General features: G+C 36.4%; 1 protein-coding gene across 1 annotated transcript in view; it reads left to right on the top strand.

Annotated features, from left to right (window-relative positions):
• The window catches only part of Grm1 (glutamate receptor, metabotropic 1), a 113,112-nt gene that overhangs the window by 54,133 nt on the left and 34,341 nt on the right, over nt 1-24,638 (top strand). Inside the window, exons 5-6 of the mRNA XM_013516588.1 lie at nt 6,341-6,467; nt 21,353-22,283. Of these exons, the coding sequence (XP_013372042.1) occupies nt 6,341-6,467; nt 21,353-22,283 (1,058 nt within the window). The remainder of the gene's footprint in view (nt 1-6,340; nt 6,468-21,352; nt 22,284-24,638) is intronic.

Below are 24,638 nucleotides of genomic sequence, written 5' to 3'. Positions count from 1 at the left end.
TCAACAATTGTTGTTATGTTGCATATTGTTGTCTTCAACTTGGTTGTTCAGATTACCAGATATAAGCATGCAAAATTGGTCAAAAAATAAGTAAATAAAGCATTAACTGTTCCTTTCAATAAACCCTTACATACCGGCAGTACAGTTATCCCAGCCACCCTTTTCTATCCATATATATTTTCCCTTCCTTTTTTCTTTCCTTTTCTCCTTTTCCTCATTGAAGTTGTCCCTTCTTTTGAGCAATTTCTTTCCCTTTTCCAATATCTATTGTACGTTTTGGGTTCCACTTACTCTTTCATGTCCTTACATGAGAGAGACAACATGATGTCTACACATGTGAGTCCAATTTATTTCACTTATGAGTATGATCTCTATTTTCATCCATTTACCTATAGAAGCCTTGAGTTTATCTTTTTTATAGCTGAGTAACACTCCATTGTATAAAAATACCACATCTTTTTAATCCATTACTCAGTTTTAGGGCATTTGGGTTGTTTCCAAGATCTAGCTATGACAAATTGTGCTGCTATAAACATGGGTGTGCATATATCGCTGTGGTATGACATTTTTAATTCTTCTGGGAAAATACCCAGAAGGGGAAAAGCTGGGTTAAGTGGGACTTCTAACCCTAGTTTTGTAAGGAATCACCACACTGATTTCCACAGTGGTTTCACCAATCTACACTCCCACCAGCAATGGAGAACAGTTCCTTTCTTCCCTCAGCCTCTCCAGTATTTGTTATTGGATCATTTCTTAATGATAGCCATGCTTTTTGGGGTGAGATGGAATCTCAGTATTGTTTTATTTGCATTTCTCGAATGACCAATGATGTTGAACACTTTTTCAGGTATTTATTCGCCATTAGCATTGCTTCATCTGAGAAGTGTGTATTCATCTCAGATGCCCATTTTTGGACTGGGTCTTTGAGTTTAGGGGGACTGATTTTTAAAAATTCTTTATATGTTCTAGATAGAAGTCCTTTGTCTGCAGGGCAGTTAGCTAAAATTTTTTCCCAATTCATGGATTTCTTTTTACTCTGTTGGTAATTTCTTTTGATGTGCAAAAACTTTTCAATAAGAGGAAAACGCAGTTGTTGATTCTTTGAAGTATTTCACGTGCAATGTGGTTTTTGTTCATGAACTCTCTGCGTACCCCTATGTCTTCAAGATTTCTACCTAATTCCAGCAGATTTAGTGTTTGTGTTTTAACACTTAGATATCGGATCCATTTTGACTTTAGTTTAGTGCATGGTGCTAGGCGTGGGTCTAGTTTTAGTCTTTGGCATGTGAAAAGCCAGTTTTTCCAGCAAAATTTATTAAAGAGGCTTTCCTTCTTCCAGTGAACATGTTTGGCCCCTTTGTCAAAGATAAAGTTGAGCCTGGATTTTTCAATAGTTTACAATAAAAACATAACTAGCGATCCACTTTTAACACACTAAGGAAACAGAATCCAGAATTAAGGAAACAATATTTGTAAGGAAGTTAAGAAGAATTTAACAGAGGAAGAAATGGGCAGAGAAGGAAGGAAAAGGACCCCATAGATTTCTTTCAATGGAGTCTTTCTGTGGGGTCCTTTCAATGGACTCAATGGAGTCTTTCTTTCCTCCTATCTCTTCTTTGTTATTTCTTTCAGGTTTTCTTTTCCCCTTTAGTTTATCTTTAGATTGTTTTCTCCTAGATAATGGTTTTGGATGGGAGTCTAGGTTGTGTAAGCAAAGGTGATCACTACTTCCTTTTATTCTCACCCAATGAATCAATACAGATTTCTGGTGAGCATGGCATACGTCAGAAATATATTCTCCTTTACATATGTCCTTTCCTAATATAGCAAACAACAGCTTACATATGTAGAACAAGGCCCAGTGACATACATCTTTCAAAATGTAGACTGCAGAATTTCTTTTTTTCCATTCATGAATAAGACTGATTTCATTCTATGTGTTGATATCATTTTATAGTACAGAAATGGTTTACTATTAAAAGATATCAGAATCAGCCCTTGTAAGGCTGCTTTATTTGAAAGGCTAGAGAGACCCTTCTGTCATCTTCAGCCTCTCATATCGCTTTGACTTCTTGTGAGTGAGCAAAGAAGACAACAGATTTGTTTAGTATCAAAATACAGGCATCACGAGCATCATGATCATGTTCATTATAATGTGAGACGTTCTCACCAGGTAGCTAATAGAGCCTGTTAAGGAACCATTTATATTTATCTCCAACTGTAACTTTAAGTACCCCAGATGTGTGTTGGGAGCATTATTTGTAATGCTGCTACAGGAGTTAGTTTCTGGGTTTTCTTGTTGATGGGTAAGTAAAGCTACCTAGAAGAAGTTGCAAGTGAAGGAAACATAATTTCTAATAATATCCTCTCTCAAGAATATATTGATTAAGGGCTAGGGATATAGCTCAGAGGTACAGAACTTGCCTGGCAAGCATGAGGTTATGAGTTCAATTCCCAGTACCAAAAAAACAGAAAAACAAGACAGATGAGTGAATGGAAGCACAGATTATTTTATGTATATGTGTACATACAGGATAGTTAACATAGTTTTATTACTGACATATCACTTTATTGAAAGGAATAGTTAATGGTTAATTATTTGATCAATCTTTCATGTCTATATTTGCTTTCCTGAGAAACTACTTTGAAGTTATGAATATGTAATACAGCAATGAATGTTAGTTTCCTGTCACCTTCTCTGTAATCCAGTATGGTTTGCATTTTTCGTGTGCTATTTTGTAAATGGAGGTCTGTTTGTTAATATGTTTTCATTCTTTTATTTTTAGAATAAAAATTTTTTTAAAAAGAATATATTGATTATATTGAACTCACATTTACGCTATTACCTTCTCATGTAAGACAATGATTAAAAAGCAAGCAGACAGTTTTAAAACACGTATCATCAAGACTCGGCATGGGGTTAGGGTTTTGCATTCCAGGACATTTGTCATCTGTAGTAGCCTAGGATTGTCCTCATCAGATGAGCTATTAAATAGTTCTTTATTTTGCTCCTTTACTTTAATGTAATTTTCATCTTCTGCACATTTTTTTGCTTTTGAAAGAATTCTATATATTTATAGTTGTTCAGTTAGTGGAACTCCAGTACTAGTCTGTAAAAAAATGTGTTTTATTGGGAAGAGTGGATATCCATTCTTGAACAAAATTGTCAAACAATTAGAACCACCACACCTTTACTACTAATAAAAAAAGTGATGAGTCTGATACTGCAAAGCACAGGCTGTAGAATACATGTATATACGACTATGTACATGTAAGTGTGTTTAGATGCATGATATTTTGATTATTTGCTAATAATGCTTCCTGCTAGTTTATACAGAAATAACTATGGGAAATAAATATGTATTGAGTCCCAGCTACCAGTAGCAAAGTTGAGAAGAGGATGTGGGCACACTGTAATGTTCCTGCTCTAGGATATAGCACACCTGTCAATGTCACAATTTAATTCCTCTGGGAGAAAAACTGCTTCAAACATATGATAGAATATGAACCTTGTACAATGTAAAATCAACTAGATCAGCCTTGAAAAGTATTATCATTCCATTTACTTTGCAGTGAGAAAAAACATTGCAACATATCTGTCAAAATATAAAATAACTAAAAATATGTTTTATCACCATTTTCCTGGTAATATCTACCACCCAATGAGATATTGCCACTTTGATCTCAATTGTTTTGATTGGAGAACTGAAGAGATGGAAGACGCTAAAAGAACAATGAAAACTGGATTGGTAAAATCATTTAACATTATTTCTTGAATTTGTTTAAGCAGTAGTACTAACTTTACAGGGAGAGAAAAGTTAAAGCTTGTTGAAGTGATGTACAATATTTTGTGTTGACTTACTGCAGTACTTATCATGATTTAAATAAGAAACCAACATTGATTTCCTAATTGTTTTCCTCATACCATTTACAAAAATATCATTTGGAATGTAGATTCTATGTGAATATTTTGCAGATACCTGTGAATCGTTTTTCAAAAAGACAACTTTATTCAATTTTAAAAAGCTATTTGAAAGTAAAGTAAAAAATGGGAAACCTTTCACATTTTTTGGAGAAAATTCTGTCATTTTATCTTTCTATGTAATTCTAAAATAGTGATGTAAATTTCAACTTGCTCTTCAGGAAAGTAATTTTATTTCATGAAAGCTAGAGTTACTATCTTGAAGTATAGCAATATTTACAGATTAATTCAGATCTACTTGTGGAATTATTTTGTAACTTTGAAATCTTTTAGGAAAAGACTTCTGTTCCTACATATGAGGGAGTAACAGGGCTCATACTTGGCCTTCTGCTGCAAAAAATAAGAAAATTTGATAAAGTATATGGTGTGACTGTGTTTGGACATCAGAAAACAGCACATAATCTTAGTACCAGGGAAGTTAAGGAAACAGACAAGATAAATCACAAAATGCTAAAGCTTTCTGCCAGGAGACATTTTCCTGACTCTTCAACTAGAGAGAACACAAAGTTTGTTCATCTTGCCAATTTAAGTTGACAGGAGCAGACTTTGGGATGGCAAAGGCAGCTAGAATTTACAATACAGAAGAAGGGAGAAGATGGATCAATACAGAAAAATAATTAAGTAAATAATAAATAAGTCTCAGAAATTAGCACAGAATTTCCTCTGAGTAGCCAAATACCAATCTACAGGTAAATAGAAAAGAATTATGAATCTAGGTTAAGAACAGTTACTAGAAGCAGTATTATATTTTACCATTTATTACACACACATTTGCAATTTCTAATATTTCCAATTCCTTTGTATAAACACAAATTTCCCTTATATAATTTTCTTCTCTTTCAAGAGTTTTCTTTAATATTTACAGCAAAATATGATTTCTCACTGTATTTAGTTGCTCAAGAAGACTTTATTTTGCCTTAACTTTCTTTTTTTTTTTTTTTTTTTTTTTGCTTTTTTTTGTTTTTCTTCTGGTACTAGGAATCAAACTCACAACCCTGCGCTTGCCAGGCAGGCGGTGTACCGCTGAGCTAAATCTCCAGCCCCTTTCCCTTAACTTTCTAAAGCAAGAAATATCATCTAAAAGTTTAGAAATTTCTGCTAGAAATTTTATCTAAATAGTTATTTAAAAATAACTACTTAAGGCAAAAGTAACAATTCCTCGTGATTTAGAGAGATGCTATAAAACACTGTTTAAATAAAATGTATTAAATTATAACCCACAGGATGAGAGGAGAAAAAGGAGAATATTACTGTAGGTATCTCACATATACAACTCCATATTTTTATAACATAATAGTAGTATAGTGGATAAGTGTAGACTGCGGTGAGTTAATGGTACATGTTGTCAACCTTCAGTGAAATACCAAAACCAACCAAAACAGGTTCAGCTAACATGCCCTATTTAGAATAACAAGAAATGCTAAGGATAAAAGCAAAAAAATAAAACAAAACAAAAAAACAGCCAAAGGGAACGAAAACCAGACAGGACAGATAGAAAATAAATGAAGAGATGATTCATTTGTATCTAACCACATTGATTATCCCAATCAATGTAAATGTATTAAACAATAAAAGGCAGAAATTGTTAGGCTGCAGATGAAAGCAAAAGCTGATTATGTGCTGTCTGCATGACACTCCTTTTACTGACAAGTAAAATAACAAGCAGTGTTTTGATTTCTTTTTGTTTTTGCTATAGAGGTGTGAAAGTGTTTGCCAAATAAATGGAAAATGGGAGAACATTTAAACTGCTCAGATGAGAAGCAATTCTCTGATAATTTCTGACTGTAATGTTTTTCCCCCCATAACTGATGTAATCATTTGAATTCACCACAGCAAGTCTGATAGAGCCAGTAGTTGTGTATGCCTTCTTAACTCTAACCCTTATATATACAAATCTGCTTTAGAGTAAAATTACTCATACTTCAGTCTTTCAGAATTATAACAAAAATTTTATAATTCTTCAGTTTTTTATGAATTAATGTTTTAGCATACAAGAACTTTGGAGTTAAATATTACTTGCTTTTTCAGAGAAAATGTATTTGTACTATCTTTAGAATAATCAATAAATATGACTATAAGCAAGGATAAAATTAAACCTTTGTTTATTCTACAAAAACAATGTAATAAATTCATCATCAAAGAAATAAATCATTTACATGCAGGATGGAATAAATTGACATTTATAACTGAACTGTGGGATAATTAAGGATATTCCAATATGCCACTTTATGGTTCTTCAGCATAGACAAATTTTCAAGGTTATGTTTTTGCTGTTTTTATCATAGCATAGCCTTCATCTCAGATAGAAGCCTTTGAGGGGAAATTATCTGTAAGGCATATGAAATACCTCTGTTACAGGTCATTCGGAAAGGAGAAGTGAGCTGCTGCTGGATTTGCACAGCCTGCAAAGAGAACGAGTATGTGCAGGACGAGTTCACCTGCAAAGCCTGTGACCTGGGCTGGTGGCCCAACGCAGACCTAACAGGTAGGAGCAGCCTCCCTTGTGAGTCCTGCCCCATTGCTTCTCCACTGTACCCATCGTTCCAAGGTGAGGGATGAACACATGTCTTTTAAGGTTAATGTACAGTGCACATTTTGTAATGCTCATATCAAACACTATGTGCAAACCTTTTAGAAGTTTTCCATCACCTATACTGAAAAGAAAATTCACTTAAGTCTAAATAGAAGGAAATTGATACATAGTAAGATATTCTGGTATGCAGACATTCCATTATTTTCTGTTTTTCCTCTCTTGAATTGTTTTGGAACGTATTTCTAGCCAATTTAATCTATACCGACAACCACTGTTTTGAACATCTACTACTTGTGAGTGACTACCATAGACTCTAAAGGTACTAAAGTAAATGAAACACAACCCTCACCTTTATTTTGCTTAAAATCTGTCAGAGAAGAAATGCGGAAACATAACAATTATGAACATAAAAGGGATATGTATAGAGCTACAAATCTTGTTAGGCAGACATGGAGATGAAAGGAATTCTACAAAGAAAGTAGAACGCGGGGAAACTGAAAGTTTATAATACATTTTGGGGCGACCATGGAACAAGTGTGTGGGGTTGTTCGGAAGACACAAGGGGCTGGTGGAGACATGGGGAGAAACGAGGCTGGGTGGGCCTATGGCAGTGAGAGCATGTGTTTCTACAGGCTCAACCCCTGTGTTTAGACTTTGGTTTTTAGCACAGTGGATGGCTGAGCACTTTAAGGCGGTGAGTGACATCATGATACCTGTTTCCAGGATGAGGGATCTGGGGGCTGTATCAAGTGTAACTAGATGAGAAACTGGGTGATCAGGAAGCTGTCACATTGTCCCCAATGAATCATTTCAAAGGGTGTGGACGAGGGCAGCTACAGTGGAAATGGAGAGGGATAAATGAATGCAAGAGGCAATTTAGTGGTAAATTAGTGGGACTGAGGTGGATTGATGATGTGAGTTCATAACTTGCTAAAGAGCTATGTTTATATATGTGAAGTTTGTTTTTCACAGGCCCTGGTATGACCTCATGTACAGGCGGTGTCTCACAAGTATCTTTCCTAAATTTTAAGAATCATAGAGCCCTGGGATCTTTGTCACTGGGATACTGGCAGTTATACTTCATCATCTGTGTAACTGAACCCCTCATCTGAAACAAGCCTAGTTAGTGAGGTTGTGTGTCAAGATCAGGCAATGAGTTAGAAGCAAACACACTTCACTAGCTCCTAGTCCTGTACTTCCTTGGTTACTGTTGAAAATATCAGACAGAGTAACAATGCTGATGGCTGCTTACTCATCCCTTGCCTCCCTCCCTTCCTTCCTTCCCCTTCCATCCCTTTCTGTCTTCTTCCATCCCATCCCATTCCTTCCCTTTTCTTTTTTAAAATAAAGAATCTTACCTTGTCATCCAGCCAGGGGTTGAACTCACTATGTAGCCCAGGCTGGCCTTGAATATGTGAGCCTCCTGGTTCAGCCTCCTCAGTGCTACAATTACAAGCACATAGCAGGACTTTTTTATTTGATTCTAAGTAAGAATATGAGACTTAAAAATGTGGTTTATTCAAAACATATCAAATGTCAAAAACAAAACAAAACAAAACAAAACAAAAAAAGGGGCTTGGGATTTAGCTGAGCAGCACAGCACCTGCCTGGCAAGTGCAAGGTCACAAGTTCGATTCCCGGTACAGGAAAAACAAAACAAAACAGAACATATCAAATGTCTACACAAGTAGAATCAGGTCACATAAATATAATTGCTTTTATTAAGTGGCAACACCTTGTAAAATGTTAGCTTTTAGAAACAAGTCAAAATGCATATCAGAAAACTTTTATAAATCACGTAGGATAAAGGCCCTTTTCAAAGAAAAGGAGATTAGATTAGAATGTTTGAAGGTACAAACTGTGTCTGTTGATCTTTTTATCTCTAGCTAAAAGCTGCCTTTCAAGTGTTTGTGTGCCTGAGAAGTACCCCCAACTTATCCACACCCCAGGGGTTTCCATTGGCTAGTTCTGGAGTGGGGCCCGGCAGATGCTGAAGCAATTAGGGTCATTCCACATGTGGAGAACTACTGCTCTCTTGCTCAAAGCCTGGTGCTATGAACATTGCAGCTACTTAAACCAACACCTAACATCATACTAAATGGTCAAAAATTGAAAGCTTTCACTTTAAAATCAGGAATAAGACAAGGATGTCCACTGTCACCACTCCTATTCAGTATAGTTCTGGAAATATTGACCAGAGTGATTAGACAAGAGAGAGAAGTCAAAGGAATAAGGATTGGAAAGGAAGAAGTGAAATTATCATTATTGGCAGATGACCTGATACTCTACATAGAAGACCCCAAAATCTCCACCAAAAGACTCATGGATTTAATAACCAAATTCAGTAGCATAGCTGGATACAAAGTTAACACTCAAAAATCAATAGCATTCCTGTACACAAGTAACAAGCAGACTGAGAGAGAAATTATGGAAACTATACCTTTCACAATAACATCTAAAAAGATGAAATACTTAGGAATCAATCTAACAAAACAAGTGAAAGTTCAGTGAAAATTATAGTACTCTGAAAAAAGAGATCAAAGAGGATATCAGAAAATGGAAATATATTCCTTGCTCATGGATAGGAAGAACCAACATTGTGAAAATGGCCATACTCCCAAAATTGTTGTACAGATTCAACACAATCCCAATTAAAATACCCTTACTACACCTCACAGATCTAGAGAAAGCACTGTTGAAGTTCATCTGGAACTAGAAGAGGCCTAGAATAGCAAAAGCAATCTTGGGAACAAAGGAAAGTCAGAAGGCATCACAATTCCATACTTAAAATTATATTACAAAGCTACTGTGATAAAATCAGCATGGTAGTGGCCCAAAAACAGACCTGAAAATCAATGGAACAGATTAGAAGCTACAGATACAGCTACAAACACACTCAATCACCTTATCTTCAACAAAGGGGCTAAACATGTTCAATGGAAGAAAGATAGCCTCTTTAATAAATGGTGCTGGAAAAACTGGCTTTCCACATGCTGAAGACTAAAACTAGACCCATGTCTTTCACCATGCACTAAGTTAAAGTCAAAATGGATCAAAGATCTAAATATTAAAACAGAAACACTAAATTTATTGGAAGAGAAAGTACGTAAAAATCTTGACAACACTGGGGCAAGCAGAGAGTTCATGAACAAAAACCAAACTGCACAGGAAATACTTCAAAGATTCAACAACCGAGATTTCATCTTATTGAAAAGTTTTTGTACGTCTAAAGAAATCACCGATAAAGTAAAAAGAAAACCCACAAATTGGGAAAAAAATTTAGCCAACTGCCCCTCAGACAAAGGACTTCTATCTAGCACAAATAAAGAATTTTAAAAAAAATCAGGCCCTCTAAATTCAAAGATCCAACCCAAAAATGGGCATCTGAGATGGATACTTCATAAGTATTTGTTAAGTTGAGAAAACTGGAAAGAAAAAGAGACTCATTCCAGTTTCTTTGATTGATGCAGTTGGTTAATAGGAAAGCCACAGTGTAATCCAGTGCTTCCCCAGTAGGGTTAATGGTTTTCCACTATATCACCAATCTCACAGTTGCATGCACTGGACTGGCTTGGAAAAGTTTCTCCAGTCGGTCTCTCTCCTAATCTTTATCCTCCTTCATATTAGGCACTTCCTTCGGGGTCTCTTGGGTAAGCAGGTCTCATAAAACACCCTTGTTTTGGAGAGCTGGGGCTAACCTCACTGTCATTCCTCTCTGCTACTTGACAGAGATCATGACTGGCTAGGAGGAGACTAAAAGATAAAAGTGGCCCCTTTCTCAGCTCGGTTTTAGAAGTCAGATGTCCTGGCTTTGAGGCACAAAACTTTTTCTTATTGATGTTTTCTCACCTTTCCCCAACTTTTCCTGATAGTCTATTTTTTTTTCACTTGAATTAAGGTTTGTCTCATACATAAAAAGAACTTCTACTCTATTTTAAAACCTTAAATTAAAAAACCTTATACAAAAGATCTAATATGGTATAATAATGCAACTCCTACTCAATATTTTATTCCCTGGAGATCTGCCGTTGTGTATTGTCAGACCATGCCCATTGATTAAGACTCGTTAATTTGGGACAGCATGAAATAAATCCTTCATCACTGTAAGTAGATGGACAGCAAGTCAATCATCTTTCTGATGCTTTAATATACTGTCATCGATCACATATGTGTATCACTTTGTCATTCAAATGATGTGAGCCAGGCACCAGCTCAGACGTTGCCTTTATCTCTGCCAAGCAGCTACACCTGGGTCATATATCTAGGCTATTTTGCAAATATTGCCTTTAGAATCTTTGAGAGCATACACATCTCATACTACTTTATGCTCATGTTTCAATGATACCTATGAATGCTGCATTCCTTTTAGTCTCATACTTGAATGGAGCAGGAGATCCCATTTGTCACTTACTTGCTGCTGTGCCAGGCGCTGAGTGAGGACAGTACACGGGCTGGCATGTCATAGGAGCAATAGTTGTCACAGAATACCAAAAATGTGTAGAAATATGGAGAAGAGTAAATATACTGCCCTTAATTAGGTGTTTTTTTATGGGGAGTGAATTTTTCACTTGATCTTAGCCAAAAGGCCAAGAAGTGATTTTTGGGTGGATAATTATGAGCATGTTTTAATTAAAATGTGAAATCATTGTATTTTGAGAAATGACTTTTTAAAAAACTGAAGTTAGAGTTTATTCAAGTAGTTGCTTTTATGATGTAGACTCCAAAGAGTCCAATAGTAATGAATAAAAACATGCTTATAAGTCATTTTAAAATTTTCTTTAGAATATGCCTTACTTTGGCTGTGAAAATAAATTGGTATATTTCTTAGAGAAAGTATTTTGTGAAGCTGTTAAGTTTCTCATATTTTCTTCTTGGTAAAATGCACATTTTAGTTTAGCATTTAAATTTCACACTTTATTTCTTCTGATACTAAAACAGGATTTTCTTCCGCAATGATATATAACTTCACAGTAGTTTAATAATTCATGGACCAATGTAAATAATTGAATACTACCTAATTCTTTCACAAAATCAAAAAGTACAAGAAGATTTTTCAAAAAGTCTAAGTATCCTAAGTCTTCCCATTAAGAGAGAAATCAATATTGAAGAAATTAACTTTTTTCTCTAGCACAACAGTTGCCATGACCTCTCACGCTATTTATGCATTTACTTACCTGTATAACTTACCACATGTTTGTACCAGGCAGTTAGAGAAACTGGACACATACAAATGAATGAAGCAAGTTTATGTGGAACTTCCTATGCAGCTATATATATAAACAATGAATTAGAAGTCCTACAATAGGTATATGTGTGAAGATATGTCATAGGAACATAGAAAAGCAGTTGTACTTCCTTGGGAGTATAAATGCCTCCACAGAAAAACAAATATTTAAACTGAACATTGAATTATAAGCATAATTTTGACCTTGTAGATAATTGATATTAATGAAATAACATCAAGAAAGGTATTTCAATGAAACTTTACATAATCAGGACATAGTACGTTTACAGTATGAATTGCCTTAACACACTTCAGGTAAAATAATAATTACCTCTCTTTATTTCTTAATTCATGTTACATTTCACTTGACCTAATTGGAAAGAATTCTGATATTACATTTTAACTTTCTGCAATATAAGTGGATGCTACAACCTCCCAAATATCTTTCTCAAAAATTAAAAATAGTCCCTGGTCCTCAGATCAGGGTTAGTATCACTATCTCTTTGCTGCTCTGTAGCCTACTTGAAGGAAACTGACTTGTCTGAGGGCTCTGAGTTCTCTGGAATAAGTGTAACCACGCAATTGGTCTTAGGGCTTCAGATGTGACATGCTTAACTCTCACGAAATCTTTTAAGCTCTGGGTTGGTAAGTAGGCTTGGCAAACTTCTCATGACTGGTTGAAGGCAATTTCCACCCAGGCTAGGCTTCAGATACCCGCACACAGCCAGGGGTTTGAAAAAAATTTTATGCCCTAAAACAGGACCAAAAACCTTCATTATATATATCACATATAAACAGTTTGGACATTATAGCTAGTTACCTCAAGATAGAAAAACATATGTTTTACAAATTTGGGATGTTTTAAAAGTATAGTAAGGGAAAAGAAAAAAAAATAGATGCTTTTTGAAATGTAAATTATCAGTCCTACTCTCCAGGTGATTCTCTCTGGCTGGGCCAGGGTTGGTACTAAGGGTCTGATTTACACATATCAAAAAGAACCTAGGATCTTCCCAAGGAAAAAAAGCAACTATAGTGGAGTTTCAAGTATGCTTCTAGGTGTTGTGGCAAACTGGTACTGTCATGGCACAAGCATCTTCAATCTCTTTCTAGCATAAAGACATTTTCTATATTTGTATATAGGATACTGCGTGGGATAGAGTTAAATCGTAGTGAAACTTGAACAACTTCATATGGAGATGCCGCAGTATCTGTCTGACTTTCAGCTATGTTATAATATGCAATTTGAAATTTCACTAGTGATAACCAAATCCAGCTTTCTTGCTGATGGATTTCACTTGGCATAACCAGTTCTACAGCCAGACTCAGCTTCATAATTTGAGGGTAATAAAAAGACTCCCCTGAGAATTTCTGCCCTGAGCTGTCTCAAAGCTAGTATTCATCATGCAAATCTTGATAGTTCAATCTGCAGACGTGTGTATGAATAAAACAGCTTGCACTTGCGTATCTCTCAGTTTCTTGGCGTGACAGGCATTTCTTCTCTCACTGAAATGGACCTTTTGTTTTTAAATGAAAAAGACACTATGAGTATATCCTGAGTTTTCTGAATCTTTTCAAATATGTAAACTCATGAAATCCTTGCATATACATAACGTATTGAAAAACTTAGTACAACATGGGTACATATTAATTTTCAACTTGACTAGCAATAGCTCATTATAACTAAATTGTTGAGTTACAGTGATAATTCTCTAATAAAATCTAGGCTTTGCCAAATTCTGGTTACTAGTAAGGGAAATAATAAAGATGAACTCAGATTTCTGTAACTTTAAATTGGTAAAGAAATTATAAATAAGCAAGTATCTACAGGAGGGAATGATACATATATTCTATAAAGATCTTTTACAGAAGACTGTAGCATGGTCATTAGTTTTCTTTAAGGTCCTTGGGTTACCAAAGAACTTTCATGGACTTTCTTTTTTAGAGACTCTCAGCAGAACCTCAGTTTAAAATCATCAGTAGGCATAATCTTCAGTGATTCCATGGTCTTTATTTTTCAGAGGATTTGGATTGATGAAGATAACTTTACAAAGTTTTAATTCATGGGTAAATGCTCTAGTGATATGTCCCTGTACCTCTGGCTGTGTAAATTAGAGCATTCTAGCTAAAAAATACAAAGTCCAATCATAGCTTAGTCATCCCGAGGATGGTGTCTTTTCAGCAGTGGAATGTTTCAACCTCTTCAGGAAATAAACACACAATTAAGAGTAGTGCATGTTTGTAAATCATAGAGGAGGGCAACTATATGCAATCCATTTGGACATGGTCAAAGAATAGTTTTGCAATTTTATCATTTACATTTTTTTCAAAATTTAATTATACACGAAGCATGACATAACCACATCTTCTGTCATCCTGGGAATATTGATACATTAATACCTAATTTGGTGGACAATTTTTCTCTTTTAGAATGAGATGTTTCATCTTTATGATAATTTTATCAGGTGCCTTATGGGACAGTTTACCTAGTGTTACTAGACAACCAGCTTAATTTTCCAATATTATCTTTATGGATCTTATATCACTATCATTCTGGAAATTTTTTCAGAAGAATTTCTGGCTTGACTTTGTGTGTCCATAACTGAATCCTTGAATGTCTCCACAGATTTCTTATTAATATGGAATGCTTTTGTCATTATATGAGACCTTTGTTTAAGGGCTTTTTGTTAGTTTGTTTAGCATGATTTTTTTAAGGTATTTTTATTATATTTCTAAACTATTTTTGTAGTGTCTATAATTTCTATAGTACCTTAATGAGCATGAATCACCATTTATAAAAATAGCTGTTTTGGGTAAAATTAAGACATCAAGTAATCAATAATCTTGCCTCTTTTCTTTTTTTGTGTGTGTGTGTGTTTTTGAGACAGGGTCACACTATACAGTTCAGGCTGGCCTTGAGCTCACTTTGTAACCCAGGCTGGTCTCAAACTCTCAATGATCCTCCTGCCTCAGCCTCCTCAGTGCTGGAATTACAAACATGTGCCAGCACACTCAGCTCTAATCTTGCCAATTTTCAAACAATACCTAAAGGCAAAATACAAAGTTAATCAGACTAAAGATGTAGCTCAGTAGTAGAGCACTTGCCTAGCATGTGCAGGATCTAGGTTTGATTTTCAGTTCTGCCAAAAAAAGTTTTCACATATCAATAAATTATTTTGAAAGCCTACCATCCAAGAGTCTATTTATATATGAATCTTCTTTAATTTAACAATTCAATATGCCATAGAAAAGCCCATAATTTGCTGGGGATATATCTCATTGGCACAAGCACTTGCCTGGCAAGTGCAAGGTCCTAAGTTCGATTCTCAGTACCAAAAAGAAGGAAAGAAAGAAAGAAAGAAAAGCCCATAATTCAATTATTAGAAAAACTCAGATTGGGATAAAGTATTGGGTTTTATAATTCTGACTGGATTACTTATTATACAACAAGACTAGAAATTTCATTTTTATTTTTAGTATAAAGCCCTATACTAAGAAAAGGGTTAAGTCAATTCTTAGTACTTGAGTATTCAAAATTCTGTTCTGAGTAGGAGCACCTTTTGAATCACAAAAATAAAATCTTGAGAGTCTCTGCTGATTAACAGTTACAAAGTTTCTGAGTTCTGATATCACATAAGTGGAGAGCAAACAGGAAGGAGTAGTAGCAATAATTCACAATTGTTACTTCATGGACAATCTTGGGCAGGTTCTGTTAGCAAGAGTGGTTTGTCACATGCGTTAACATTACATTTAAAGACATCATACAAAGCCTAAAGATGCTTTGACCAGATAAATGTTTGTGATTACTTTAAAGCCAGGGATTTAAGCATTTTCTAATAATCTAAGGAATTGGGTTTAATTGGTGAATTAGTTATCACTTGCTTTATAACAAATTACTCCAATCTAGCTGCTTAAAGCAACATGCATTCACAATTTCTGTGGGTCAGTACTTTGGGCAAAGTTTAACAAGGTTCGCTTCCTTGTGACCTGTTCAAGGGTGACAGGCAGTCTAATATGAAGGCTTAAAGGGGTAAAGGAATACTTCCAAACTCACTTACATGATTATTGCCAGATACAATCCTCAAAGAATGCTGGACTTAGGACCTCAGTATTTTGCAGGTGCTTCAGTGGGAATTGCCCTCAGCTCTCTGTCACGTGGCCCACAGTAACACGACAGGTTATTATCAGAGCCAGCAAGTCATTACCTTATACAACCTAATGTTAGAAGTGACATCCTCAACTTTGCTATAGTGTATTCTATAGACTAGAAGCAAGTTACAGGCTCTGCTCATATTCAAGAGGTGGAGATTACACAAGAACATAAATACCAAGAGGTGGGGATCATTGGAGTTCCTTTTAGAAACTTTCCACCATACTGGACAATAGTTCTTCAATATGTCCCATGTTGTAAATTTGCTCCTGGGAATCATGTAGCTTTTGCATATTTGTACAGAAAGAAAGATTCATGATGCTGTAGATACCTATAATGATCTGCACATCTACAGTCTCTGTCCCAACTTTCTATATTTTTGTAGAGTTTTCTGTCTATAGACATTCTGAAGCAGCAGCTGTTTCTTGAGTTATACAAGTACACAGTATAGGTATAGATATTTTCATTTCTAGGAGCAGCTATATAATTTGCTCATATGTACGAACTACTGTTCATTTCACCTGGAAATAGATCCTATCCATTGAGTATGGAGGGGTGGTTATCACAGAGAATGGAGAAATATTCTTTCAATAATCTTGAAGTATTAGTTACAGGTTGAGACATAAGATTGTTTTCACTTTTTGAATAGTCTGAATAAACCAGCATATCTGATGATGTATTAATAGTAGAAATAAATAATGCTGCCATTGGGAGAAATATTGCTTCCCTTGAGAGTTCAGAGGAGGGGCTGGGGTTTTAGCTTAGCGGCAAAGCGCCTGCCTGGCAAGCGCAAAGTCATGAGTTCGATTCCTGGTACCGGAAGAAAAATAAACAAACAAACAAACAAAAAATCAGAGTTCAGAGGAAGAACAAGGAATTCATGATGCTGGTGTCTCCTAAAGAGGTAAATCACTGGACAGATTTTGAATAGTTGCTCTGCTGGGTTTTGACCAATGTTCTTTAAACAATACTTCTGTTTGTGTATCTACAGACAGTGTTATTTTAAGATTTCTTCCCTATAGGAGACAGAGACTATTTTAATTAGTTTACCTAAAGGCTCATAATCATATTGATTCATATAGTTTATTCACTTTTTCAGTCATCTGGAAATATGTAGTAAAATATCACATATTTTTTTAAATGACAATTTTACCTTTTAATATTTTTTATTCCACTAATTCAGGCCTCAGCCTATATGCAGAGGAGAACCTTTTCTGGAGTCAACTCCAGAAATACTTGAAAGTTTCCTTAAGTTTACTTTTTCTCTTTATTTAGTTTGCAATTTTGAATATTTATGAAAGGAAAAGCCTCTGGAAATGCTTTATGTAGTATCTTCTAGTCTGTGGAATATAGCGAAGTTGATAGGATTTTAAAATTTTAATACTGTTGGGTTATTCATATCTTCTCTCTACTATTTTTAAACAATTAATTTCATTAACTGTAACATATTTGTAATGCAGAACACTATCAAATATAAATATTGAATTCTATTGTGCATAGTTTGTCCTTTGCCCCCGTAGTTTAGCAAAATCATTAAATATAGCTCCTAATTTGGGTCTAGACCAGGCTTTTAATTCAAACTCTATAATGTGACTCAGATTCTGGAAATGTTGAAAAAATAGTATTCTTTTCTAATGAGCCCTCTGAGGACAGAGATGATCATTTAGATAGTCAGACATAATCACCATGTGAAGTGAAAGAAATAGAAACAGTAATTTTTAGGAGGTTACAGAAGCCAGGAAAAATGTTACATTTGAATTTCATATTTTTCAAGCCTTGGTATGCCAATTAAAACAGCTGACTATCGACTATTTGGTATTTTATCTCCTAATTTGTGTACAGCATTTCTGAAATATTTTAATATATTTATTTTGTCGTATCACAAGTCCACATTGTTATTCTAAATCTATCGATCTATCTGCCTACCTATCATCTGTAAATCATCTAGCTAGCTTTTATCAGAGAAACAAAAAGATTTAGGGTTAGGCCACGTGTGGTAGCCTACACCTGAAATCCTAGCACAGATTCTTCCAGGAGGAGGAGACTCACACAGACTCCTCACATAGGAAAGAATAAGGCCAGTCAAACATGTACATTTATGAAGAATGTCTTACATTCCCAAAAGAAAACAACTGTAGGAAGACAGTATAAAATCACTTATCAAAGTTATCCCCTTTTTGTTTGTCTGTTTGTTTTTATGTTTTTCTTCCAGTACCGGGAATCGAACTCATGACCTTACACTTGCCAGGCAGGTGCTGTGCTGCTGAGCTAAATCCTCAGCCCCCAAAATGATCCTGTATAATATCACAACATGAGAAGTAAACTTACAGAGATTTTCTAAAGGACCTGAAAGTGATCACTTTTTAAAACTGGTCACCATTTTAACAGATCACCTTCCAAACAATGTATTGGCCACCTTGGACTGGACATTTCCTAGGCCTGTGCTTTTCTCTGATCTCAATGACCTACTTTATACAATGAACAGAAAAAGATGACACAAATCAAAACCATCTCAAACCTGAGAAACCACACAAAATAAGAAGGACTTATGGGTAAACAGAAGTACACACACACACACACACACACACACACTGGCAGAGGAACATACAGATATGAAAAAATACTATTTAGCAAATTGTATATATCTAAAGCAAAATGTTTGTTGACTTTATAAAAATATGTCTAGCGGGTAAACAGAGCACCTCAGAATCAAAAGTTATAATACTTAAATATAAAGGTAGGTTAATTACATGAAGAGTTAAGTTTAAAGACTTTATACCAAGACAAACGCAATTACAAATCCTAGGATAACTAAAGTTAGCAAAAAAGAGCTCAGCAAAATTAGCCAGAGCTAACAAATTGTTGAGACTGCCTTGAGTGTAGTACGCATAATGGACAGTTTGGGCCTGAGGAACCCAGGGAGCCTGTTGGTCACAACGTTTCCAGAAATATTACCAGTGTGAAGGTCTTCCAATGATCTTGAAATCCCTAGAAATCTGAAAGATGGTGAGCCTAAATACAATTAGCCTACCATATCACTGGGTTCAAGAAACTGTGGATGAAAAATACTAGGGAAAATGCTTTAGTTTTTTTAAAAAAAAAACATGTACTATGTACTAAGGACTATGACGGTTGTGTCTACACCCAATACATGGAGACTTTTTCTTGTCATTGTTTCCCTAAGCAATACCATGCAACAACTATTCACATTGCATTAGACAGTAGAAGTCATTAGGCAGTGATTCAAAGCATACAAAAGGTTGTATGTAGTTTATATGCAAATACTGTAAACTTTTATAGAAGGCAGTGAGCACCTGCAAATTCTGTTTTTTTTTTTTTTTTGGTTTTCCTCCGGTACCGGGAACCGAACTCACGACCTTGCGCTTGCCAGGCAGGCGCTTTGCCGCTGAGCTAAATCCCCAGCCCCGGTCTGCAAATTTTGGAATCAGTGCCAATCAGGTACTGGAACCAGTTTCTCATGGATACTGAGAGACAACTGTGTGTGAAATTAAACAAAAAACAAAAATAAAATATAAAAGCCGAATTCATTGTTTACTGTCACAAGGGATGGCTGTGTTCCATAAATTTTCTCTGAGCAGAGGAGATTGTTGCTCTTGTGTGAACTTTTTCGAATGTGAGGGCTAAGGATTGATGAGCTTTCAGAGAAGGAGCTGGTTGACATCCTCTGTGGAATTGTAATACTCAGCGAGACTATTCTTGGCTGGCTGGCTGTTATGAGTTGTGTTTAGATGACCCACAAAGCCTCGTACAGTTGTAGGTGAGGCTTTCTCACAGGTGGCTGAATCGGAAGTATGTGATTGATTCAAGGTGCAATGCTAGGACTAAGGGTGCTAGGATTAAAGGTGGATGATTACTAAATCAGTCCACTGACTGGTTTGGTACCACCCTAATCCCGGTAGCCTGGATATATACAAGGGACGGAAAGAGGTTTGCCTTACCCTTTATTGCTTCTACCCACCATCAATGTTTCTCCTCTGCAAGGCTTATCTGCCATGCCACCCTGCCTTGGAGCCAGCTAATTATGGACTGAAACCTTCACATATTGTGAGCCAAATAATCCTTCAACTTTGGGTGTTGGGTATTTTGTCCAGGCAACTAGAGAAAACTAAGACTCTGGCAGTCATTAACTGAAGTGAGTTTATCTGGCTGGGTGATCATCAGATGTGAAGGCTAACACTTACTGTTTGGCATGCAGAAACGTGCTTCTAAGAAGGATTAGGGTTGGTTGACTGAACAGGCTTGAAACCCATTCTGTCTCTCAGTTCATTGAAAAGGAAGGTTTGTGGTAATAGCAACTGGAGAAATTTTTATGCCCATATCTTGTACTCCGAGTAACTACTTTGAAGATGCCAACTTGCAATGTATTAACTATTGTTATTTTCCTATGAAATTTTGTTTTACCTTTTGTTCAATAAAATAAAATTTAGAATAACCTATTCCGGAGTTTTCTTGCTTTTAGAGCTATAGAACAATGAGTTTTTTCTTAAATTTATGGAAATTCTTTTGCTCTCACAATTTGGGAAATGCTGGTTCAGATCAAATACAAAATCCCTTGAAGGGTTTGCCTCCAGAGCCTGAAGAAATTCTCCCTTACCCTGAAATACAAAACAGATTTTATTCTGCATCTAGAGAGAAAGTAGAAATGAGATGTTTAGGAACACAATTCTAATCTCTCTTCTAAAGATGAGTAAGGAGAGATTTTCTTTTTTCTTTGCTATTTAAAGCCCCTATAAGTATCTACCCAAGCCTTTATTAGCTACTAACTCAAAGGTCTACACATGCCAGATACAGATCAGACATGACTACAGGGATTTTAAGTATAAATTCAAGTATAATTTTATTTTTTTGTGGGGGGGTTTCCAGTACTGGGAATCAAACTCACGACCTCGCACTTGCCAGGCAAGCGCTGTGCCACTGAGCTAAATCCCCAGTCCCTTAAGTACAATTTTAAGTGAACAGGAGAATACAGAATCCTCTACAAAAGGAAAACTAAAATTTCTTGTAAAATACTCTGCTGGCCAAAAATATACATGTCTAGGAACTGTACTTGCTTGCAGACGATGGCTGTATGTTTCTTAGTAACTTGTTCTAAAAAAAAAAATTATGCTCACTTAACCTTCACCGGAAATGCAGGTCATTTTTTTTTCTTTCTTTCTTTTAAAATGTAGAACTAAATTTCATTCAGAAAGCAACATTTATTTTTAATGCTGGTGTTGACAGAAAAGATAACTTTCAGGTTCAACTACATCTCATATTGGGCTTTTAATGAGACTAGGTTTGGGGACATAGTGATTGCCCGTCGAGGACGATGGCATACCTTTGCTTGTGTAATACTGTCAGTCATGAAGGTTGTGGCTGCAGCTTTGTTTCTAGTTATGAGCAAGCACTGTCACTACTACTTAGCAAGAATCTCAGATTCATGTTACATGGTTTTTCTCATTACAGGCTGTGAACCCATTCCAGTCCGCTATCTTGAATGGAGCAACATAGAGTCTATTATCGCCATCGCCTTTTCCTGCCTGGGCATCCTTGTCACCCTGTTTGTCACACTTATCTTTGTGCTGTACCGGGACACACCTGTGGTGAAATCCTCCAGTCGGGAACTCTGCTACATCATCTTAGCTGGCATCTTCCTTGGGTACGTGTGCCCTTTCACTCTCATTGCCAAGCCTACCACCACGTCTTGCTACCTCCAGCGGCTGCTAGTTGGCCTCTCCTCTGCCATGTGCTACTCGGCGTTAGTGACCAAGACCAATCGCATTGCGCGTATCCTGGCAGGCAGCAAGAAGAAAATCTGCACCCGGAAGCCCAGGTTCATGAGTGCCTGGGCCCAGGTGATTATTGCCTCCATTCTGATTAGTGTGCAGCTGACCCTGGTGGTAACCTTGATTATCATGGAGCCGCCCATGCCCATTCTGTCCTACCCAAGTATCAAGGAAGTCTATCTTATCTGCAACACCAGCAACTTGGGTGTGGTGGCCCCTGTGGGCTACAATGGACTTCTCATTATGAGCTGTACCTACTATGCCTTCAAGACCCGCAATGTGCCCGCCAATTTCAACGAGGCTAAATATATTGCCTTCACCATGTACACCACCTGCATCATCTGGCTTGCTTTTGTGCCCATTTACTTTGGGAGCAACTACAAGATCATCACTACTTGCTTCGCAGTGAGCTTAAGTGTAACCGTGGCCCTGGGGTGCATGTTCACTCCCAAGATGTACATCATCATTGCCAAGCCCGAGAGGAACGTCCGCAGTGCCTTCACCACATCTGATGTAGTCCGCATGCACGTCGGCGATGGCAAGCTGCCCTGCCGCTCCAACACTTTCCTCAACATTTTCCGAAGAAAGAAGCCAGGGGCAGGGAATGCCAAGTGAGTTATCTGACCTGGGTTTGTCTCTCTTCCTATTTCTTTCCTTTCCTTCCTCCCACTCTTTTCTTCCTCCTTCTCCTCTTCTTCCTCCATATCCTTTTCCTCCTCTTTCTCCCTCTCCTCTTCTCCCTCCTTTCTCTTCCTCCTTTCCCTGTCTCCTATTTACTAAATTATTTACTTCTACTTCCTCAAAGCTTTTCTCTTCCCTTCTTAACTTTCCCTCCCTTTTTCGAATCTCATGTCATAGTGCAGTAGGCTGTAACACTAAATGTCCTCTTTCTATTCATCCCTATCAAAGTGCAAGGAGTCTGGAGCGACAACGAGCTCTGTATATTCTTATTTTTATCTAGAAGCTCAAATTTCATTTCTGCAGGTGTCTTTTCTGTTTACGCGGATCCTTGCTCTACAGATGATCAAACCACCTCTGCGGTCAATGATGCAAGCACTATTTCTAATTTATAGTTTAGACCATGGCTGAAAATAGCTTCTAGTTTATTCCTATCATCCTGGAACCACATCACTGCTAATCTGGAGTAGAGCGCAAGGAAATGAAACACCTGGTGAAAGAGCAGCTCCAAATTGGGCTGCAGCTGTGTGGCGAGTAGGTCCTGAAATCAGACCTTTTAAGTACATTATCAGAGCCTCTTATTTATTAAACTTTAATTGATGCTGTAATGAAGATGTTCTGCGGCACACCACGTTAATTGGGCTACCCCACCACTAGGTCACATTTTAAATGATTTCTTAGTACAAAGTATCAAGGAAAATAAGAAACTGGTAACGTGACGAGCCCCAAACTTGAGAGTCAATGTAAGCATCAAAGTCCAGATGATTTATATTCTGGTAATTCTTCTGATTAGTTGGTGTTAAAAACACTTCCCTCTTTTTTCTTTATTCTGCTTTAGAAAGAGGAATGAGTTAAAATTTTGCATGTTGCCATATTTCTAAGACTCAAGAAAGCAAACTTTATATATTTACAATTTTTAGATGACATGGATACTTTAAAATTCTAAAGGTAATTGAGCTACTCAAAAGCTTCACCACTAGGATTAATTTTACTGTTTGAAATAATCCTTTAAAAGTGAAAAATTTTAAGGATAATTGTTATACATACACTGCATGTGTGTGTGTGTGTGTGTGTGTGTGTGTGTGTGTGTACCTGAAGGTCAAACACTCAGGGCTGAGCAAGCACTCTATCACTGAGCCACATCCTTTGTCCATATCTATAATTTTATAAATATTGCGAGAACCAGAAAGGTAAGGAGGATGGCTGGTATTTTCCTATACTTTGTAGGTGAAGAAACTAAACCACTGTTAATTTTTGTAGCTTTTAAATATAATTCCAGTTAACCATTCTTTCCCTAGGTCTTAAACTGGTATGGATTATTTTTTAACGTATGTCCAAAAATCTATGTGCTTTGAAATCCTGGGCTTTATTTCTTTATGTGCCAAGCAGACACATGGGCAGCTTTTACATAAATCATATAATTTGTGGATCGGGTAAATCTTTGGGAAAACATATCTTTGAAATTCATAAAGTGATTATTCAAGCAAAGGTGTGCCTGTTTTATCTGATGAAGTCAGATAATTGGGGTTTACTTTTGCCATATCAATTTCCAGTTCTTCAGAGGATCCTGATCATAAAATTTGCTTGCCATAGTTTTTCATTCTAGGCAATTCTTTCTTGCAGGGAGCTAACATAGAACACAAAAGAAAAAAGCTTGTCATGAAGTGAATTAAATATTTTGGTTCTTATTTACACTTTTGGTTTCTTACACCAGAGAAACAATGTGGTATTTATACTTGCATGTGGGATTTATACTTGCATGTCTTAGCTAGTTCACGTAGAAGTATGGTCTCAAGGTGCATCCGTTTGGACCAAAATGTGTAATACATAATGTGAAATAGGAAGAAAATGTTCAAAGGGGAAGGGAAACTAGGGAGGGAGAATGCGGTAAGGAAGAAAAGGCAAAGAAAAAAATGAGAAAAAAAAGGAAACAAAGCTTTTGTAATTAAGGAGGGGAGGAGGGGTTGAAGGGAAAGTAGGAGAATGGAAAAAAGAAGTATCAAGTTACATCATGCACCAATACAAATTCCGTATGATGAATGTGATCATTTTGTATACTTAAAATTAATGAACTTAACAAACAATGAACAAGCAAACAATAGCCCACTGACCGCAGTATACTCATATGGAATGGCATCATGGCAATTTTCATTCATAGGGAAGGAATGAAGGAAGGCAAAATGAAACGAAAGAAGACACACTGAACTGACAGGCCCTAGGGAGTCAGGTATTCCCTTTGTGGCATCACATACAGAGGCTGCAGGGGTTCCATTCCACCATCCACCAGC

The sequence above is a fragment of the Chinchilla lanigera genome, unplaced genomic scaffold, assembly GCF_000276665.1.
Source record: "Chinchilla lanigera isolate Chin_1 unplaced genomic scaffold, ChiLan1.0 scaffold00035, whole genome shotgun sequence".
NCBI classification, from domain to species: Eukaryota; Metazoa; Chordata; class Mammalia; order Rodentia; family Chinchillidae; genus Chinchilla; species Chinchilla lanigera.
This window is presented reverse-complemented; position numbering and strand designations above follow the sequence as displayed.